Genomic DNA, 16,952 nt, shown 5'->3' with positions numbered 1-16,952 from the left:
CTTCAGGAAGTTTGCTCCTTTTGTTATTGGTTTTGTTTTTTCATCCCCCTCCTCGGACTGATAGAGCTGCAAAACTGAGCGGTCCGCTGCGTCGTCCAAGCCGAGGCGGGGCAGGGTTCTGACGACTTAAATCGTTCGGATTCAGGGAGGCCACCCTGGTCTCTTTCACGTGTACGGCCCTCTCAAACAGGAAGCAGTCCAGCGAAGACGCATGAGCGAGGCAAGCCCGAGGACGCCTCTGTGACGAGCGAGAGACTTGGCTTCACCAATAGCTTCCTGTCTGCATCTTGCACGGTTGCAGGAAATGTTCTCGAAGTGCACTGCCTTGAATTAGAACCGCCATTCGATGAACCCACACCCCCCCGCCCCCACACACACACCACCCGCTAGCAGCTTACCTGCTCCAAATCTGTGCCTTTCCGGCTCCAAAAACACCCTGAAGTACGCACTCTCCCTCACAAAGGCGATCCACAGTCTGGACTGGAAGGGTGCTCCGTCCACTCAGGCAGCTCCGTGGACGCCTCTGCGCATTCACACTTTTCCTGTCTCAGGAAGGCTGCCTTTCAAAAACATCTTCGGCTGGGTCTTTTTTTTCTTTGAAGTTCTCAATGCGTCCACTGAAAATACAAGAGACAGGCCTCCGAAAACGACCAAACAGGGACCATCTCGGGAATGGGGGGCACCCCAGGTCGGACACCTCTGAGGGCGGGGGGGGGACGAAAGCAGGAGAGAGGTGTGAGACTCCCCCGCAGAGCGGCTCCCCACCTCCGAATGGGAGCTGCAGCTCTCTGCTCTCCCCGTAGCGGTGACGTCTTCCCCAGGACATCCTGTGGCCGACAACACAATGCCTGCCCACAACAATGCTGAAAAAACCGGGGAGGTGGGGAGGGGGGGCTGCTCCCGCTCCAAACGTGGAAACGACATCACCCCGCAAAAATGGGCATTGTTTTCACAGGACGACCTCACACCCCTGAGACAATGTAACCCCCTTCCAAAAAAGTCAGGTTTTTTTGGTTAATTACTAGGGGGTGGGAGGATAAACAGCAAGGATAACCTGAGGAATATTCAAGAGGGGAAAGAATGCAAAAAGACACAATGGCGAGAACGGGCTATGTTGGCCCCTCTCAGATTGTGGTTCGCTCATAATCTTGGGCCAATCCCTCAGTGTGGCCTTCCCACGACCTCCCCGTTAAGATGTTTATTTTCGACAACAGATCACTCAAAACAATTCTGTGTTAAACAGCATGGAAAGATAGCTACATTCCAACCAACTCATCTTTGCCTTGCTTCACAAGCGCCTGCTTCGAGTTCCGCTTCAAACCCTCCGCTCCGTGCCGGTCCGCCTCACCCGCGAGCGGGACCTGCAGTTCGTCTGTCGGCAGGTGCCCGCGGAGTCAGTGACGCGAGCGCGGGGGACGTGCCAGCCCTGTCAAATTCCTGCGACTCCTCCAGAGACATGCCAGGGGCGAAAAGAATTTCAATAACTTCTGAAACTTGACACTTTTATGGCTGTGTGACAACCCCATCTCCCCCCCCTGCCCTCAGCAGTGAACAGAAAAACCTCCAGGGACCATTCGTAAAAAAGGAACGAGCGCTTTACCACCCCAAAGAACTAAAAATGGCCGTCTTGAAACAATTAAGGGGAGACAACTATATTATATAACTAAGGCAGAAAGCCTGTAAATAACACTGGTACATTCATAACTACAGATCACATCTATCTGTAGAGGAACTGTGGTACAGGCTCACTGACTCAAACACTAAGTTGATCTTATCTCCCTCAAGTGCTTTCAATACCTTTTTTTTTCCCCGATTCTGGAAACCAGCCAGACCACCAACGTCACACGCTGCTGTGAGAGTACGAGTTCTGAGATACGGGTAACTGGAACATGCTTTTTAAACGAGAGGTGCCTCAAAAGCAGCCGTGCAGGGCAAGCTCAGGGGGCGGGAGTCGGGTCTCCCTCTCCCTCTGACCTTTTCGCCCCAGGCCATTTTGACTGGGCCGCCGTCACCGAATTGCCTGGGAACCTATTGGTGTCTCCGCCTGACCCAGAGATGGGGGGCCCCCTTGTGGACAGGAGCGGCGCTGGCCATATTTATCAGAGGTGTTTGTAGAGGTGTCGCTCACCACTGCCACGACCTCAGCAAAGCCTGCTTGTGCAAGTTGTGGCCGACAGGTGCAAGAGGGTTTAAACATTAAACCTGCGACACTTATGGCTGACCTGCAGGGCCATTTAAGGCACGAACCTTCCACCTGTCCTGAAACACACCACAGGTTTTAACATTTCACCAGTGTCTCGTCTGTCAATATTGAACCCCGGGGACTGAGACAAAGGCAGCAGGGAAACCTACAGCAGCAGTCAAGAGTTCAGGTCCATCAGTGACATCACATGATGTCCGTCTTGAATGCAGGCCTCCACATCATGGCATCCTGGCCAGCGGTGTCCAAGGTCTGTTGCACCTGTCTGAGTCCATCTCCACCTGAGGGCATTGCTGAAAGCAGGCCTTGTGGTGCCTGGTGACTTCTTCCTTGGTAGCTGAAACTCTGCTGCCCGTCGTCAAGCCAGTGCCATGGCTTTCCGCCGAGAAGATGTCCAATTTGGAGAGTCAGAGGTAGGCGGCGATCGGCGATCGGCGTGGCTGAAGAACACTCATTCCTGACGGGGAACACCGTGCGCAACCACTAGGCTGTCACCACCAGCACGGGAGTGCTGTCCAATCAGCACAGAAGACGCATCACTGGCGCCCTCGGTGTTCCTGTGCTGAGGCCGGGGGGGGGGGGCTGGGGACGTGCCATGGCGCAGCGCGACGGCTCAGGTTTCTGGCAAGGAAACCAGCAGGTCGGGATTCTTCTCCCGCTGTGCCGGTCACCGTGCGTGCACCTGCGATCCAACCCCTCGCCTAAAATAGCACCCGCAGAGAGCGGCTGTGATAAATACCTGCCCTTACGGTGTGCCAATCAGAGGATAAACAGGCCTTCTGCGGCCATGCAGAGCAAGAGAAACCAACCGGAACGGAAACCTGTGGCATTTGCAAGGCACAGATCTCTGTAACCAATACACAGAAACTATAACAATAAACACCATTAACACTATGTACGCCGAACCATTATATTACATTTTCATTTCAATAGATTTCAATGGATTGCTTCTTCTTTCATTTCAGTAAGAAAGCACTGCTGTTGATGAGAGTATACAGGTACAGTTCTTTGCCTTAAGAGTCCGAAGAAGGGGTCATAACTTGCCGAGGGCCGGCAATGAACATCATTATATACAGGAGTAGAATTAGGAGGAGAGGGAGGTGGAGGAGGGATACTATGAACAGCTGTCATTAAAAGGAAGCGGTGAGTGGGCTCTTTATACTTGAGGATGGGACAGGTTTATTGATTGTGTGGGGGCTGTCAAAAAATTCTTCTGAATCTTCTTTTGGAATTTGATTTATCCGAGGCAGTCATCCAGACAGATGTGCAAAGTATGTCTGAAGTGGCATGAAAAGTACCATCAGCACATCACAAGCATCAAGCATGTGTCACAACATAAGCAACCTCAAAGCAAATGTCAATTGTAGCAGGCGCAGCAATTCCACAATCAGAACTAGTAAGAAAATCTTTAATCGCCATGATGACAAAACTGTGAGCTCTCTGTGAAAGAACATTTTAGATACCCACTGCAACAGTTAACGGGACCATCAATCAAAGCCAGCTCAAGCAGTCACAGTTTTTCTCCTGACTGTCCGACTGGAAAGTTTACAATCATCCTCAGGGGCAATAGTGAATCAATGCTGTAAGGCTGATGAGAAGCACAGGACAATTACAATGCCATCTATGCACAAGGTGAACAATCCTTAAAAATCAATCCAGTGACCCACAGAAATATCTTATTTACACAGTGCAAGGCCAGATCATTATTTATCCTGCTTACCCAAGCAGATTATTGCTGAATTTTTGATTATTATCTCACAACAATTCAGAAATCCACTAAATTGAAATGATGTGGGTAACGCGCCAGTCCATATAACAACAAATGAGATTTGTTGTTGTCTTGTTGACTCAAGAAACTACAAATGGCATGAAACACACTATCCAAAGTGAAAGGGATTTCAAAATACAAGGGCCAGAAAAGATACTGAAAAGATCAACAATTATTTGTGCAAAAACTGAGGAGGTTAAAACTACACAAACAGTAGAGGAAAAATCGACCAAACCATAAACAGCGGATGGTTAGATGACAGCAAAGCGTCAGCCAGTAGGGGGTCCTGACCTTTGACCTTGGCGATGACGGTGCCGGCGGCGCTGAGGATGTCCACGGAGTTGAGCGTCTGGTGCTTCCCGATGACGGCCTTCAGCACACGCAGCAGCTCCCCGAGCCGCTCCTGCACCGCCTGCTGCAGGCAGTCCTGGGGCTCTGCCAACGAGAAACGCAGGCGCGGTCAGCCCAGGGTGCCCTCTCTCCGCCCCATATCACCCTCAACAGAACACCTAGGGCTGCTGTGTGAAAACGTATACCCCTGTTTCCTTTACAGTTGCTCTTACTGACTTATTTGACACTCCATTCCAACACTTTGACACTCCTGTGTGAAAACGTATACCCCTGTTTCCTTTACAGTTGCTCTTACTGACTTATTTGACACTCCATTCCAAAGCAGCTTACAATGTGAAGGTCCAAAAGTGCCTGTAATACTTTATCACATGAATAACAGTGCAGACAGAAAATGTCAGACTGCATCTGAACAAGTGATGTGACTGCCATCTTGAATACAGAAGCCCTACATTAAAAATATTTCAACGATAAAATTGTTTTATTTGTTATAGCATATTGTTATGATGGAAATTCTCACAAAGTGCTGAACACAGAGCCTGGTTCACCATCCACGAGGGAATCAGCAAACCAGAAAACCCACTGCCAACTGGGAGAAAACTGGAAAACTATTCCCTGACCCTGGGAAAAGGCGGTCGAGAGACTGCTGGAAAACTGGAAATGTTAGCAGCGGACTGACATTACAAAGGCATCAGTTTCAGTCTAGGAGCAGTGTGGTGGATAGGGGGGGGCACGGTGGCTTCGGCCGGTGAAGAGTGGGGACTCTCCATCCAACAGTAGACATGGCAGCAAAGAACATGATAACCTCCTAGTTTAATTACCTTTTAATGAGAGTCTTCTGGGAACCCAAAACTGAATCTCACATTTTTCGTGAAATGTCGAAAAGCGTAAATGTGAGCCCCAGAGAGAGGGCTGGCCCAGGATCAATCAGGACCAATCAAGCTCTTCTCATGACCTCAAAGGGTCTTATGGGGGCCACCAAGGTCCCTTTTAAAACAGCATTTTTATGAGAAACGCATTTAAATTAAAGGGACTAATAAGCCACAATGAATTGGACCCATCGAGACGTACAGCAACTGTAATTAGCAACTGAAAGCAATTTCTTTTGCATGATCAGACATGCCCAAAGGCACCGCTTAAGGCTTCACTGTGGAACAGTCTATTGTAAGAGAGCATTAAATAATTCCTCCCAGAGGCTTAGGTAACCCATTACAGACAAAACCTCAATCACACCTGTGGACTCCACATCACACCGGTTCCCCCTTTGTAAGGGTTCCAAGCTCTGCTGCAGTGTACCCCTGTCAAGATCTCAAGAAGCTCTGTGTATTCAGATCAGCATGTGAGAGGAAAACCCACGAGCAAGCCACACGATCGTCATCAATGACAATAACGAAAAGACTGCAGACCTCAGCCTCCAGTTCCACCACCGAAACCACGTCATCTCCGTGCAAAGGTCTAGCATGATCTTACCCTGCAACTGTGTAGCTCTCGCCAGACCCACGTCACACACCTTGTATGTGTATCCGCGTTAACAAACCTTGTATCCATGGTAACAAACTCTGTGGACCCCTCTTAAGATGCCTACTCCCCGAGCCTGCGGTGTTCCCCCTGAAATAACCATGCAGTCGCCTTTGGCCCAGGGCCTGTGTGATGGACCCTGGAAAGGGGCGGGATGAGGGTGGCAGAGTGCAAGTGGATGCCCCTATCCAGAGCAGCATGCATCACACCGTCTTACATGTTGTCAATTTAAACAGGTGGATATTTACTGAGGCAATCCGAGTTAGGCCTTGGCCAAAGGCACAACAGCAGTGCCCTTGCCATGAGCATCAAACATCTGGGTAACCAGCTTATACTTCTGAGCAATTGTTACTCCACGATTTAATGTAATTCACATATTTACCATGATATCGTTCCATTTTCCTGACCTGTGAGGTAAAGCACGACTGAAATGTGCTTGTGTCCGCTCTCCTCCTCCCCCTACTCTCCTCACGTCCGTCACAGCCGTCCGTTTTTGCCAGTTTGGCACCACAGACACAGCACTCAGAGCAAAACCCATCTCTGAACACTGACCTAGAGGTTATCAGCCACGGAAACTAACTGCTACACAAATGCAATTGAATCTGTGCTTCCTTAGATGAAAACTATCTGCACAGGTTACAAAAGCACAGTTAGGTGCTGTTATGAATACATTTGCAATAATCACAGCAGGCATTTCCTTTGAACGGGATCAAACGCTTCCTCACCCTGTGTTCTGCTTACCTGCTAGATGCAGTTGGTATGCAACTACAGTGACTGTGTGGTGGAGTGGGAAGGAGCAGGGCTCCTGACCCAAAGGTTGCCAGTTCCACTCTCTGATGGGTCACTGCTGTTGTACCCTTTGGCTTTGGCTGTACTTAACCCAAATTTCCTCTGTAAATATACAGCTATACAAATGGAAAGCATGAAAAAACTTTAAGCTGGATCATCTGCTAAGCTAATGTAAATGTATGTATGGAATGTTTAAAGATCACTGCTTTGGAAGGTCAGTAAGGCTATAAATCAGGAATCACTGCTTGTCATCAGCAGCAGACTAATGGTACAAGCAGGGAGAGGACCAGCTCCAGGGCAGAGAGAGGTGAGAGGGGGGGTTTCTTGGAAATGGAGTGGAAGGGGCTGTTGGGGGGGGGTGGCCTGTGCTTTGTGCATTTCTACATGTTTCTGTGTGTGTGTGTGTGTGTGTGTGTGTGTGTCCTCTTCCTGCCCTCTGAGTAGCCAGACAGCCCAGGTAAAGCATACTCTACAGCCAGGTCACACCTCACACCCAAACCACTTCTATCTCAGAAAAAGAAGGATTTGATGTCTACAGTTATTAAAGAAGTGTTATTGAAAAACAAAAACAAAACCAACAAAGAGGAATCTGAAATTAACTCTCCGCTAACAAGTTCTGCTTCTGCATCATTTATTTCTGCGTTCATTCTAATTGAGAGAGGAATTATACTGACAAAAGAGAGAGAGTATAAAGGTTCAATCACTTCTACTCCTGAAAACTTTTTTCATGAAACACAAAGCGAGCTAAACTTTTACCACTATCCAAAATATTGGTTGGAGTAAAGTCAAAATTACCTTGTAGCAATAACTTCATTGTTCTGATAAAATTTACAGCTCTCTAAAGGGGAAAAAAAAAACGTCGGAGTAATGCACTTTTATAAAGCATGACTCATTTTCGATACGAGCCGCGGACAACGGCGGTTAAATCATCAGCGAGCGGAACAGAGGTGAAAATAATGAGCCCTTTCAGCGCGTTATCACTCTCGCGGCGCTCGGGCTTTTAATGACTGCGCGGCCGTTCCTGCTCTCCAAGAGACAAATTAGCGAGCCATTAAGAGCCGTCTTCTGACTCAGCGGGGAACGGCGCTGCCTGCCTCAGGTCGCTACTTAACCACACGGCTCTATGAGGGGCACACGGACCACCAATCCAAAAATGCGGACGGGACAGCTGGCTACAGAAGGTTATTTGCCTTTCTGTTGCCGGGGGGGGGGCTTTTGCAAATAGTGACTCTTACCTTCGCAAATCTAAGTAACGGGCTTCACTCGAACAATGAATGAAGGAATTGAGTTGTCTGAGAGCTTTCACTCACTTCAGAGGGGAGACGACAGATCAATCAGACAGAGAGGGAAAGGGAGAGAGAGACAGCAAGCAAGAGAAAGAGAGAGTTCCATAAGTGTGAGACATTGAGTACCTTTGTTGTGTGTGTATTTATATTATGCATTACTGTATAAGTTACTCAATTTATAATTTACTGTTACGTGTAACATGTACATGAAAAACAGGATAGGGTGAAGGGAAGACATTGAGAAATGGAGGGAGAGAAACATGTAAGAAGGAGAGAAGAGACAGAGGGAGATAGGAGGAGACAAGAAGCCAGGGAGAGAGAGGGGGCGGAGAGGTTGGAGGTCTGAGACCTGTACTCCGCCGTCCGACCCCTGGGAGGAAGGCTGCATTCCGTCTACTCTGAGTCCTCCCCCTGGTTTTTGTTCTGGGCTACAAGCCTGAGGGACGTAACAGCACCCCACCCCACTCTCTCACCAGCTCCCCCCCTGTCAAAATCAAGCCGTCCCAGGACAACATGGATCCCCAGACCTGCCCATCAGATAAAGAGCCCGGACCCCCAGCCTAAAAGCACACACTTAACCTCGTTAGCGTCATGGAAACCCCACATTCCTGCACTGTGTCCCCCTCTCTCCAGCTATGCAGGAGTGGAAGGAGGAGCTAGCCCATAATGTGAGAGGAGCGGTGAGATCATTCGCCGTGGAGATAGCACCCTTGGTATGGGTCTCTCCTTTCCACACTCTCACTGGGCTCTGATGTGTCTTTGAGTGGTCCCGGCTGGGGACCGTCACTCTCCTCCATTAGAGAGCACTAGGGTGCCTCACCTCTCTCAGAACAATAGTGCTCAAAAGATACATCCCTGAATGGCTCCAGAAATGAAAAAAAGAAACTCCTTTTTAATCTACATGCTTCACTGTTATTGCATTTCTCTGTTTTTAACAGCTGATCTTTTTTTAGAGATAATGCAGGACTCTGGTCTAAAACAGTGATGTGGTGCGAATGTCATCAATGAATCAGTGATGTGCACAATTCATGCAAGCAAAAATGAGAAAACTAGGGCATGATTTGGCACGCTCCTTTCAATTCCGACCAAACCAAAGCTGGCACTAAGGCATTTGCTCACGCAACAACGCAATAAAATACCACACTGACGAACATACCATGGTATCCGTCCTATCTGTGAGATCTTATCTCATTTTCATCATGGGACACAACGCATCACTGTACAAACAGCACATCTGCAATCGTTTTGTGGTATTCACTTCCAGGTCTCACCTACTGCCAAAAAGCAGGCCTTGCTACTATATAATCAAAAAATCTGACATAACAACAAAGTTCAGTGCATTTCAAATTAAAAAAAAAAACAAAACAGCTGACTTCCGAATTAGAAACCAAGTGTACTGTTAGATTTGGATGGAGCCCAATTTTGTTTTTACACAACAAAACGCAGTAAAATTCCAGCCCAAAAACCTTGCAAACCACCCAAGAAATCTGGACGAAACTAAGGGAGGAGAATCTAACCTTTATAATGTGGTGAAAAAAGAAAGCAAAGAAAAGGAGAAAGTCAGCAAAAAAAAGGTAGCCATTCCATCCCCATGCAATCATTGCATGACTAATCTGACCCTTCTGCCTCTCCGCTCTTGGGTTTGTCCACCCCCACCCCCACTCCGGGTAGAACCCTTCCTCGGGATGCTTTAGTAACCCGGCCGCCTCTCCAAAAGATGCATTCCTTTCCCCACCCATGTGGGAGCTGTGTCTCTTCCATTGCTGAGTAGATGTTTTCTGTATAGATTGCAGCCTTATGGCCAGTGAGGTGGGAGGGCTCAGGCCATGGTGGGCTGCGAATCCTGCAAGTGTCTGCTGAGGCGAAGCATGGAAGCACAGAGCGAATGTAAAGCCATGACAATGCATGAGACTTCACATCCCCTCCAGTCCCTGGAAACCCACTCAATCCCATCATAATGAAGGTGGAGACAGCTGGCCAAAATGCGAGTTATGGCTGCAGAATGCGCATTGAAATTACATTAAGTTAGTTACTCTGTGGTGCCCTTGTGGGACTCACCTAACTAATGCTATGTAATGCTAGCTAATGCTAGTTAGTGCTAATTAGCACTAGCTAACACTATATGCTAGTGAGTTTCTTTCAGAGCTTGCAGTTAGACTTACTATCAGCTTCCAATGCTGAACAACCCTACGCAGGTTTTGACGCAACAACCTCCTGGGCCAAATCCAGAAGCTCTGGCAAGCCTGGCGGTGCTCACCCGTGGCCCCTAGTCCTGTTAGGGGATTACATGCGACCCCCTGAAGGAACAGGACAACCCCCCACCCCCACGAAATCACCCCTGCTGCCACAGCTTTGTCCTTTCCCATGGCTGGGGACAATAGGCCACCATTAAAAGCCACCTTCCGAGCCCAGCACACCTATCAGGTCACGATAGGGTGGAATTGGCGGGGATGCAGTTTACCAGTTTGCATCAGGAAACTAACAAGCATCGCTCCTTCCAAATTCTTGGACAGCAATGACAACAGAAGACTCGCAGTGCCTTGTGGAAAGACCAACCCCACTTTTCTTAAACCGGCCTTCAGATTTCCATTACTACAAGCCAAACTTCAAACAGCGGAGTAAGTGGCTCACAAACTAACTGGATAATTAAACGCTACTTACAGTGCCTGCTGTTCGTCTTTTGACACCTCTGTCACGCAGAGGAGCCCTTGTGTTTAACGTGCTGCTGAAACGGCCACGTCTGGGGAAGCGCTGCCAGGGATGATAAATTACAAGCTCACCCCTGGCAGGGTGACAAAAGCGGACACTTGAGCTGTGACACGGTACCAAAAGACATTTCTGCACCTGTGGGATTCTGATGGCAAAACCCAGGCCGCCAGCAGAGAGAACACACTGTTGTAAGCATCATCAGTTTTTGCAAGAAGCCTGTGAGCCTGTGTTATATCCACCCATACACCCTGCCATACATCATAGATAGTATAATAAAATACAGCTGACTAAAACAATATGAACTGATATGTAAGACACCTTTAAGATGAATACACCAAACAGAAAACAGCTTGGAGGCCTCTGAAATAGTTCTGTGACAAAAAAGAGGAAATGTCAAGGAAAGCGTTTGTTTGGACGAACCAAGCACTTACACAATCGGCCTCATGAGGGTCACTGATTCACTGTGTGCTTGGTGAGGTGCGTCCAGTTAAAAGCTCTGCCCCTGGGGTTCGCTTTCAGTTTGGCTTTTATGTCAGGAATATCAAAGAATCATTCCAAGCTTGGATTCCACAGGCCTTTACTACCAAACTACAGATCCCCCCCACCGCCCCTTCCAAGAACAGTTCTAAGAGCTTTACAAATTATGGATTGCAACAAACACCCTTGGCCCCAGCCAAAAAATGTGTACATATGGACACCTCCCTCAGCCCGCAAATGTTAATAAGCTGCTGATTGTGGAATCAAGAATCTGTTCTTTATTCCTCTGCTAAGCCAGCTGTCAGAGGGAGGGAAGGGTGAAGAGGTGGGGGGGTGCGGTGGCAGCCAGCCTCCCTCCCATGATCCTCTGTTTGCATGGAATACTGGCGAGCTGGTATTCCAAGTATGCTCCCTCTTGCAGAGCTCCGAAACTCCCACGGAGCGCCAGCCGGTCGCCAGCAGCCAGTGCGTGTGAGGATCGGCCTCCGCGCCCAGGGAGAGGCTGGTGCGACGTCCCCTCAGTGCCTCCAGCATTCTCTCTCCGCAGGCTGGAGGCTGGAGGGTGGGGTGGGAGTGGGGTCACCAGACACTAACCTGCTAACCTGAACCTGGGGGAAGTGGAAGGAGTATGCCAGGCTTGGTGTTGGGAAACACCAAACAGGTCTTCCACGGGCTTAACCTGTTTAGATGCACCAAAGGTGGTTCTGTGTAAAAATGGAAACCTGGGGAAAGTGGAATGGACAAAGTAGGCTTTTATTCATAAGATGTTGACCTACTGTGTGTCTTGTGTGTCTCTCTGAACACTGTCCTTGGGGATCCTATAGAAGTATTTGGAAAAACGTGCTTTCAAGCTCCAATTAGACATCCCTATGACACAATAAACAGAACGGTGTGATGATACAAGATAAAACCATACAAGATAACATAATTTTATTGTACCTGGTTTTCATCCAAAAACCTTATGCTGGTGGTGAAGTCAGAATGGCAAAATCCAGTGCTGCCGAATTGCATGACAATATTCCAGGCTGTTAATTAGGCTGATATACCAATGTCCAAAAATAAAAATGTGCTTGGTGATTTATAGCACCAATTTCCCATTGCCATACAGCAGCATGTTGCAGGCCCCTCAAAAGGTCAGAACAGGTGTCCTTTACAGACAGCCATTAATAAACAACAATGCCATGATAACAGGTGCATTCAGGCCCAGAGACAAACCAGAGACTTTATCTCAGAGATAGCATATCCGACTGCAATACAGAACAGCTGCGGACAAGGTAAGGGTAAATGAATAAACGGAAGATCAACTGCGCTTGACGACCACCATCTCCCACCTCAGGTGGCATCCATTCATCCATTCATAAAACCATTCAGAAATCTGTCCTCATGTCTGAGCAACCAATTCAAGCAAGCATTACATTCTTTAAACTCTCTTGCGGAAATGTGTTGTTGGCTGCAGCGACATACAAGCTCGTGGTGGAAAACCTGCAGATATGGAAAAGTACCACAGCAATCAGGTTGAAAAACTCCTCTGGTTTGTCTTGGCCGTGCACTGTCTACCTGACCACAGGATGTAGTTATCACGTGTGTGGGGTAGATAGGAGAGCCAAGGCATCTTCATGTCATACTGGGACACAGAGGGTCAGGTTCATTTAACCCATTAAAAATACTGCCCACTGGAGCCCTGTGATAGATCAGAGCTGTCACAACAATAGGATGAAGGGGCGCGCTTGATATTTTCCGTAGCCAACCCAACTCACACGTTCCCATGACCGCCTCTGCATCCCTTCGTCCCTCCTCCCCCCTGCTCTTTTTCACGGGATCCCCCGACCCCCTCCCCCCAAACCCCTCCCCCCAAACATGCCGCCAGGGTCAGATTTTATATCGCCCCCCGCCACACTTCGCAGACGGTCTGTTCATGTTTGAGTTTACCCGGCATGAAACTCACAGCGCCCTGGTCTGCCCCGCCCCACCCCACTAACACCCTCCCGCTCTTGCTCTGATGATGGCTGACAGTAAGGAGCCGTGTCCGCCTTCATTCAGGATGATGAGACGTTCTGTTCTATGCCTGTTTGCTCAAACCCCAGGGCCTGACAGGTGCTTGTGGTTTTTACAAAACCCCAAGGGCAGAGGAGAGCTTCACATGACTCACTCTGCAAACAGTGACCCCCACAGAGTAAACACCACACAGCCATGTCCAATTATGTAATTAATCTGCCTGTGTACACATTTACACTAACCCTGAGATGGTCACGGTTACAACTGGCTACAGGTGTTAAAGAAACTTATAAAAAACACTGTATAATACTGTCACAGAGTATAAGCATTTCAGAATTCAGAATTTATATTTTACTATTTTTTTTACTCCAAATCATTAAAAAAGTATGCACATATTTCCCAATGATTCCTCTGAAATGGCTTCGTGAAGGTCATAACAGCACTTCATCTCTGTTTCACAAATATTCACGGATGGATCCAACCATTGAACGTGCCAAAGTGCCAAATCAGTAAGACCTACACAGCTCAACTTTATCAGTGCAGTCCAAATCTAGCATTCCAGTGGTGGAGAATAATAAATGGTGTACTGAAACTAGCCAATGCTACAAAGCTGGAGATAATTTGAGATAATTGTAAACACTCAATAGTATGGTCGAATCTGCCAACAAAGCTGCAATACCATTGACAGATGAGAAATAACTGAGTGTCTTGATACAGCGAATGGAGGAGGTAATCACACACACACACCCATGATGCTATGGCAGGTACAGGACAAGAACACATTAAGTTAAAATAATAAAAAGAGTCATGGGTGGACTGAGCTATGGCTAGTCCAAGCAAGCAATCCGAAGCAAACGTCATTAGCGATCTATGAGCTAACTGCAAGCTAGCAGCCCACTGTTACCAGCAACCAGGTGTTACTGTACATTTATGAATTTAAGGTGGCTCCAATTAGCTCAAACTTTTGTTAGTGTCAAAGCAAAGCAGTAGCTATTGGGGTTGTTTAAGCTATAAATAGCTAACCATTTCTTTTAAACATTCATTTACAATGGAATACAGTCACACATATACTTAGTCTCTGCAATTACATTCTGCTAGCTACCTTTCTAAACAAACTCACAGTGGACAGGTTGCAACAGAGTGTAAGTTGTGCCTTTACTAATATAAAAATTCCTCTTATGCAATAGATTCCATTTAATCACAATTTAAAGAAAAAACTTGAAGTAAGAAGGCATATTGCACATTTACGTTTTCTTTTATGTCCACATCATGGGAAAAGCAGTTGTTTTCTTCTTTCTAAATTTCTTCTCAGCCATCAGACTCTCGAGCAAATGGCATTGACTGCTGGCAAATCATTTTAATCCTGGGGAGGAGTGACGGCAATCACCCGGTGAATTCGGGTTTGACAAAAATACAACACAAATATTTACACTTAACCAGACAACATCCTCTAGTTAAAATCAATGTTTGTGTGTGTGTGTGTGTGTGTGTGTGTGTGTGTGTATGCTGGTGTGTGGAACCTACTGTGCTCCTACTGTGAAGCCCTTTGTTTTGCTGATAAAGATTCTCCGTGCATAATTTAAAAGCACTCATTTAGAGCTTTGACGAGCGGCCACTGGCACTTCCTCCGCTGATAGCGGCGGGCGGTTAATTGATCTGTCTAAGCCTGTCTCTGCTGCACTCTAATCGCACATCTGCAGTCACAGGACTTGGTGCACTGCAGCTCACCAGGTGAAGGAATCTCCACTGCGCCAACACGGAACTTTAACTGTGTGCTCTGTCCCTAACCTCAAACCAAAATGAACAAACACTAAGCAAGTGGTTTTCATTAAATACGTACATTGTTAATCTATAACTAATCTTTACAATACTAATTTTTACATATATATATATATATAAATATATGCACACAGAGACACACACACACATAATTTCTGTTACTCCACGGATCTCCATTCCAATTTGACCGCTTTTGAAAATGTGTGTTCCTTTCCCTCTGTGATGCAAGCAGACACAAAGCCTTGTTATCTGCCCATGTTAGCGGATGAAGTCCAGGAACACGCAGTTCCCACAGCGGCCCTCTCCTGCCAGAGGCATTTCCCATGATGCATTTTTCTTCTCCAACCACCTCTGACTCAATATGGAGACCGTGTCTGCCTTTTCCATATGGGTCTTAGGGCGCTTTCACACCTGCAGCCTTTAGACTGTTTGAATTGAACCATAGTGCATTTGACTCTTTGGTTCGGTTCGTTTGCGTAGGTCAGAACACAGTAATTGCACTCAGGTCCGCACCAAAATAATCGGCCCGAGACCCCCAAAGAGAGGTGGGCTCAACCCACATCATCTGGCGAACTCTGGTGAGAAAGCAGCCCGAACCAACCCGCGTAGTTGTCCCTCCACTGTGAAATTGGAAAGTGGCGTGTTAATCTATTTCCGGAACATAAACACCAAAGTTACCAAAGAGGGAGCAGTCTGCTCTTCTTTTACAAATTTTGGTCCGTTTAGAAATAATGCCATGTGAAACCGAATCGAACCTACGTCATTATGCAACATTGTAACAATTTATTCCCTGTTGAGGACCGACCAAAGCAATCAGACTATAGGTCTGAAAACACCCTTATACATGTTAAGCATCAGCAGAACAAATGAGGCAAATTCATTACTTATCATTATTATTCAATTTTTAGCAGACCCACTTATCAAAAGTGACATATGTAACTTGTATGTCATCCATATATCATCCAAGTGGTTGTTTACTGAAGTAGTAGGGGTTAATAACCTTGGACAAGGGTACAAGAGCAGTGCCCCACCTGGGAATCAAACCGGTAACCGCGTTACAAGACCTGTCTCTTACCACCATGGCACACTGCTTTTTCTTTGTTTACAGTCACACACTCTTATCTACGAACTGTCAGAGGCCCCAACTGTGGCTGAAGGTTTTCATGCTTTTTTACTGTAGTAATGGGATCTGCAACAGGTGGGCAAATGTTTCGCCTGCACAAGTTTCCCCTCCGAACTGTCATTCCCCCCCTTGACCAAATGGGCCCAGCACTGCGGGTGGAATTTTGGCCTGTTCCATGTGAAAGGCCCTCGTCTTGTCCACAGAGGCTCAGTAAACAGCACTGTTTACTGGCAGGGATTAGTGGAGCGTTCACCTCTCCTTGTGAGGTCTCACGTGTCTGCAGGGTGAGGTCATCTTGCCTGTCATTTGGTGCGGCAGAGAAGGAACTGTGGGTCCCGGTACACCTGGCTGCACGAGGCTAGACTCTGGGGAAAGCCACTCGACAAGGCAACCCAACTCTGCACACCTGAACGCAGTGACCGGTCCCTCCCCACACAGTTAACGCCACCACCATTTCCAGCCGACTTTGAAAAGCCGCTTACGAGCCTCTTGGCTTGAATCGGACACTCCAGTTATCTTTTTATTCACAAAAATAACACCTACACAGCTGTTAAGCACAACATCTTGAAGAATGAGCTATTCTGATGGGTCAGCACCCTGCCTGGAGCTATGATGTCAGCCTATTATATCACTGTTGGTACAAATAGGCCTCCTCACTCAGCTGGACCCTGTAAAAACAGCATAAACTTCTGGTGGGCTCGGTTTCTTTGGCTCCAACTCCTGCGCGCCTTTCAGCGCTTATCCACGGTTATAAATTTGCCAAAGCCATACAATCCAGCCACCAAGCGCCTCTCCCCAGCCCTGGGACTGCTCTCCTCTCTATACTCTCTGAGCAATCCTCCAAGCAGCGGCCTGGCCCATAACCGTAAATCTACCACTCCGGCGGCTCCGGTGACCACAGCCGTACAAAAACATCCTTAGCAAACCGAGAAGAAGAAGAAGAAAAAAAAAAACACACCC

At 47.5% G+C, this 16,952-nt stretch overlaps 1 protein-coding gene across 3 annotated transcripts in view; it reads right to left on the bottom strand.

Annotated features, from left to right (window-relative positions):
• LOC118795508 (rho GTPase-activating protein 29-like) overlaps positions 1-16,952 on the bottom strand; it is a 51,171-nt gene that overhangs the window by 22,096 nt on the left and 12,123 nt on the right. For all 3 annotated transcript variants that reach the window (XM_036554038.1, XM_036554039.1, XM_036554040.1), the window contains exon 3: positions 4,260-4,403. In XM_036554038.1, the coding sequence (XP_036409931.1) occupies positions 4,260-4,403 (144 nt within the window). The remainder of the gene's footprint in view (positions 1-4,259; positions 4,404-16,952) is intronic.

Source organism: Megalops cyprinoides, chromosome 20, assembly GCF_013368585.1.
Source record: "Megalops cyprinoides isolate fMegCyp1 chromosome 20, fMegCyp1.pri, whole genome shotgun sequence".
NCBI lineage: Eukaryota > Metazoa > Chordata > Actinopteri > Elopiformes > Megalopidae > Megalops > Megalops cyprinoides.
Note: the sequence above shows the minus strand (reverse complement) of the source record. Positions and strands in the feature narration are given on the sequence as shown.